At 38.3% G+C, this 6,001-nt stretch overlaps 1 protein-coding gene across 1 annotated transcript; it reads right to left on the reverse strand.

Annotated features, from left to right (window-relative positions):
• Positions 1 to 2,524: 2,524 nt before the first annotated feature.
• LOC148726678 (ephrin type-A receptor 2-like) lies at positions 2,525 to 5,322 on the reverse strand. Its single transcript, XM_088726353.1, has 3 exons — positions 5,224 to 5,322; positions 4,404 to 4,601; positions 2,525 to 3,308 (listed from the first exon to the last, which is right to left on the reverse strand). Exons 1-3 carry the CDS (start codon positions 5,320 to 5,322, stop codon positions 2,634 to 2,636), a joined length of 972 nt encoding a protein of 323 aa, XP_088582479.1. The 3' UTR covers positions 2,525 to 2,633.
• Between the last annotated feature and the right edge of the window lie 679 nt (positions 5,323 to 6,001).

Genomic DNA, 6,001 nt, shown 5'->3' on the forward strand with positions numbered 1-6,001 from the left:
AAAATCTCACTATACCGGACACCCGTCTAGACCGGACCTTTGCACAGGTCCTAAGGGTGTCCGGATTAGAGGGGTTCCACTGTACTCGTCAACAACAGAAGAACAAATAGCTCGCTAGTACATGCTTATGACACAGACGCGTATAGACTCTCTCTGTTACAAAATTTGTTTGGAACCCTTTTGAAACGCTAATAGAAATGTTTTGGTAAAGCCTCCCTCTGTAATTAGTTCTTTTGACTGTCAGCTCGCAAGTTTTGGAAGAAATCAAAAAAATGTCATTCACCAGCCTAGGTCGGTGGTCCGCATGGGGAAAAACTAGCTATGCCCTCTGCCTTGAGTACCGCCCTCGGCCAAAAACCTTAAGTGGTATCCAAAACTTCAAGCACAGTTTTTCCCCATACGGAACACCCGACCGGTGAATAACATAAATTTCTTGACAGAATACGTGATATAACAATAACAATAATAATAACGAAGTACTGCGATATCATCTTGCTCTTTTGTTTTAGAATTGAATATAAGTGCTAGGTCAACAGTTAGACTTCCACACCTTGGTCAAGACAAAATACGGGGATCAGAATAAAGTGGATTGTATCAGAAACCAGAAAATTATGATTCATCTACTGATCCATGCAGTTTACAAATCTAACGCTAATTTTAAACGGTGCATCTCTCAAACCTGAAATTCTCCCGGCAAAAGCCTCTTCCATCTGTAGAGGGAACAGAAAAGTGAAACTGAACACGAGAACGAAGAGTTCATCAAGCACCTTTTAAGAACAACACACAATCAGATAAACATATCAATGTTTACTGGTCGAAAACGACAGATTTTAATTATTTTTTTATCAATAACATCTTTCGAAAACCACTTTATAGCTTGCATATCAAAGCACTGCACAAGCGCACTTGGAAGGTTTGAGTTGATCAAAGTAGGTTTTTATTTTCCTTGGTAGCCAAAAAAATTGAACAACAACCAAAACTAAAATGCAATTACATGATTTGCATGTAATATGCTGCAACACCAGAAATGCTAGTAATTAGTATATTCCCAAGAAATTGTCATCCCTTGATATGAATAAAGAAAAAAAAACATGGTTACCATTTCTTGGAGCCTCGTCAGAAATGAGGATAGGTCGTATTCTCCATCAGTACAACTTTTACTGGTGATAACCATGGATATGTTAATTACACTTCTGGCCAAGACTGTGCATTAAAGTAAGACACCACAATTAGACACAGGTAAACGTAGACTTGTTTGATACTTTGATGGATTCTTTGCATATGACCCTTTACTTTTCATTTCCCGCGTGACAGCAAAAAATACCATCATCAAATATTTGAAAAAGGACCAGTGGGCCACCACTTTTACTTGGTGGTTCAAGCATCTCACAGGTTAGCCAACAAAATTTTAAATTGACCATGATCTAAATATCGTGGGAATCGCGTCAAGAACACTTTGATTTTACAAGTCCTAAGGAGAAGCATACTCTTCCAGCTCTTTATGACTTTCTACACGATTGATCTAGGAAAAATCTTCTAAAAAGAGGGGTACTCCATGAGATTTTTACGAGTAGTAAGTTACAAATCTGGTGAACAGGCCATTAACTTAGCTACACCAGTCTAGTGTCTTTCTCCTACTCACATCCATGATACATTTAGGTTGCTTTATCATAAGAGCTCATCCTGATCGACATTTTAAGCATGAAGGAGTTAATTTTTTGAAAAGTTTGAGATTTTATAAGAAAACCTTGGCTTCAGGCATTAGCTAGATCCTTTATCACTCGGTAAGGATTGGGACGACACCATTTATGATTAACATACCTTCACAATCTGCCAGATCAGATGATCGGTAGTAACCTTCATTACAAATGCAACCAGTACTGTCAATATTAGATGCTGAATTTGAAGGACAAGGTACACATTTTTCATTGCCAACAGAATCCTTGTAGAAGCCCTTCTGACACCCTAAATTGAAACAATGTGTAGTATCATCGACATACCTTTTCCTCAGAACACATTGATACAATGAGATGTGCTTTTCAAGACAAAAAGAATTCCTGCCATGCAAATGACTAATGTCCGTAACGGAAAGTTAGACATATTTGATAACTCTGGTATTAGTCATTATTAGAGGCTTTGTAACCAAGACAACTATTTTTGTCTTCACTCCTAATGACTTTCATAATGACTATAATTAGGTCATGAAACAAAATATGTACATCAACTCAACCTGGGGTTCTCAGACCAACCAACTAAGACCTGAAAACAAAGACCCGAAAACGAAGTACCTAAATGAGATAAATGTATTATCTGCAAAAAAAAAACAAAAACAAACAAAAAACAAAACAAAACAAAACAAAACAAAACAAAACAAGAAAAGCAAAACGAGACGGCACTTTGCTAACGGTACTTTGCAGAGAGGGACTCTATGTTCTCGGGTCTTACGTCCACGGACATTTATCTTCGTTCATCGATAGAATAGATAGAATAGATAGAATAGAATAGATAGAGATCAAACCTGTCATAAGCTTCCTATCAAACGATGAACAAACGGGGTTGTCATTGAAATGTTTAACCATTTAAATGATTAGATATTCATCTTGGATCCTCATCTTTAGATGCAAATCCAAGTTTTAAGTGCAGCACTGACCTCTGCATACAAAAGAGTCTGAAGATCGATTGATTAGCTCATAACCATAGTTGCAAAGGCAGGCTGAGTTATCTGTTATCTTCCACTCCCCATTACTAAGGCACACGCCATATATCTTTTGATCATTTCTTTTAAGTGAGTTAAGATCTGTACATTCTCCCTCATGTTTGGTTGAGTTGATGTCATTTGCTGGGGCAGCTGTTCTTGGAAATCTGACGAGAGGAGCGACCAATTCAGAGCAAAAACGATACCTTACAACAAACTTTTTTATTCCCAAGCAGGCTCCTTGGTCTAATAATGCCAAATAAATTCCCTTTGCTTTTGTTACAACTGACCCATAAAATGTGACTATTGGGCGTTTAATTGGAAGAGTTTCTGGAGCTATAACAGTTTCTTTGTGGAACTTTAAGCTTGTTGGATCTGGATCAGGATGTAATTTGTAATCCGCATGATAAGAATAAAGGGTGAAGTCTGTTCTGCAGAATGGCGCCACGTTAGCTGGGGGACAGTCAAGAAAGACGTAGCTGACTTCAATATCGAGTCGTCTGGCATCCTTTATGTTGATATAGTCTGTTCTTAACCAGTTCTTTGGTTCTTCATTCTCGTTGGAAATATCACAGACTGAGTAAACTGGTGATTGAGTCGAGGGATGATTCCACTAGAAGAGACAAAATAATTAAATTATTGAGCTAATAAATATTCACTCTAAAAGGGATGGGTCTGTGCACGATGTACAGGCAGGTACACTTTACCGAGACTTTCTGCACATATACTAAACAGTTTTGAAGCATTATTAGATATACTGATACTTTTAATGGGTGTTCAAAATTATCAAATCTAACTATCACATTAATAAAACCAAATTCAAATGACACAACTTTACAGCTTGTGCTTATTGATAAAATTTTTACCAAAAACATGATTGTTTCATATATGTACGCTCTGACCTGTTTAAAATAATGACTACCTATGATTGTCACTGCCTTATAATTGACTATCCGTTATCAAAACTTCTAAGGAAAATAATTTAAAGTTCTCGTTTGTTGGAGGATGGGAAGAAGAATACTGAAATTATTAAGAGCAATTCTCTTAGAAAGTGAAACAAGGTTGGAAATAAAAATTTGTAACCCCCACTTTAATTTTTGTGTGGAGAGAGGTTACCTGAGAGGATAAACAAGAGCAACCATATTGGGATCAGCAGATGTATCAGTGCCATGGTAACTGGACTGGATGACATCGGCCTCAGGACCATGTTTTGAGCAAAAGTTCCTTTCTCAAAAAGTAAAAGTAAACGAGTCTGGTCCTCGGATGCATGTCACCCAATTCAAATGAAATGGATACAGATGGTAGAGCCGCTCTCCCAGTTTATAAAATTTGCCGTGAAAATATTTTGGGTTCTATCAACAAGAAGAAAATGCTCGTCTTACTATGTTCCCTGTCAACCATTTAGAAACGCAGGAAAAAACAAGCACAACCATGCACATTCGTAATTTCTCCGAAAGTGTTCGATGATAAACCAAATTAGCGACAGCGATTACACAGATATTGACGTCTCTCAATATCATAAAATAAATCAGTCTGGGAAAAAATTATACTCTGTCCATGGGTGCTGAGGACACTTGGCGCAAATTGCAAAAAAAAATGCAAAATAGGTCATTTTGAGCGCTCTAGTATTTGGCTAAAACAGGCTTTAGAGCCGACAAAATCAGCTTCAAAACTATCTTTTATCATCTTTTCTGTTACTTACACTTACTTTATAAGGTTTTGTCCAACGAATTTGATGAAATACAAATTGATACAAAACCTTCCTTGAAGGGTTAGGAATTTCTTCAGGATACTTTCGTCGCATGGTTCTCTTCAGTGTCTCTCCTTCGTTCGCTCCATTTTCTTGACCAAATCTAGCGGAGACTCTAATCCAACGGTTACTCCCACCGAATATCCAGTTTGCCGTCTTTTAGACCAGAGATGATGATACAAGTAGTCCGTATACACTTGACAAAGAATAGTTGACATGGTCAAAACATGGTCAAAACATGGTCAAAACATGGTCGAAATACTTGCGATTTCTGCCGTCGAACACCTAAATTCATCAATATTGTCGACCAGGAAGTAAAGTAAGTGTGTCGAGATCAATGTACAAAGCAAATGCGTGCCTTTGAAAAACCCAAAGTAACGTCTTTGGCTAAAATCACGTCAGATATTGGGATAGTCGATTAAACGCGTAGTCCGGAAGTCCGAGAAGCATGACTGCTGACCGGATGTAGCACAATGTAATGGGATGTAACACCGGATATATGTGTGACATTATCCCCTTGTCTCTTGTTAAGGGGGTTTTTTTACAATGGCAATGGTGAAGAAAGCACCCCCCTCGAAAAAAAAAAAGGCGAAAACCGACAAACCGGAGCATGAAAGAAAAATTCAACGTTGAGCAATCTCATACCCTGGGAAACTGGAAACAGGGTTGAAATGTTTGAGTAACACGAGGATGAGTTTTCCAGTTATCTTCTTGTTATACTGGGATTGCTCTTTTACCCAGGTGTGGTCCCCCTTACTGCTACGCTCTTGTGTTGTACCACTTCAGGTGGTACCTCACAGTCTTTGCACCGACCTCTCCAGTTAAATCCCCAGACGACTTCAGTGATGATAACAAATATGAAGCGAGCTTGCTTCATCGTGATTAACACCAAAATTCCTCGTAAAGATGTTTGCGATTAGGCATATCCAGTACCTTGATGCAAAACCTACTAATAAACAGCGCAACAACAATGTACCAATGATACAAGAAGAGAGCCATACTTTCTTAAACAAATGCTGAGAATACGCTTCAAAACATAAATCTAAAAAACAAAAACAAAGTCAATGAAGTTGAACTGAAGCTTTGGGGAAAATTGAAAGCATTATCATAATAGCCGCACCGAAAAAGGAACGGATTACTATGTGGACTGTGAAAATATAATGCAGTTACAAATTCAGTTATGATTAACTATTCGTGACAAGAGAGTGAAAACTTCGCACGCGAAATGTTACTTGTATTTACCTACACGGCAATGTGCAGTGCCTCTCTTCACCCAGGTGTTTAAATGGGTACCGGCAATTAATGCTGGGGGGTAACCCTGCAATGGACTAGCATCCCATCCAGGGGGGAGTAGAAATACTCCAAGTCGCTTCATGCTATGGAAACCGGAGTTAAGCACCGGACACTGAAGGGCCACGGGCTCGTAAACAGACTTTTACTTTACCTGCACGGCAAAGAATTAGATCCATTTCGTCGCTGATCTCGTCACGGTTTATAAACTGGAAATATCCCTATGACATTTACTGAATTTTATATCGTTTCCACTACATTCACAA

This window comes from Stylophora pistillata, chromosome 7, assembly GCF_964205215.1.
Source record: "Stylophora pistillata chromosome 7, jaStyPist1.2, whole genome shotgun sequence".
Classification (NCBI taxonomy): domain Eukaryota; kingdom Metazoa; phylum Cnidaria; class Anthozoa; order Scleractinia; family Pocilloporidae; genus Stylophora; species Stylophora pistillata.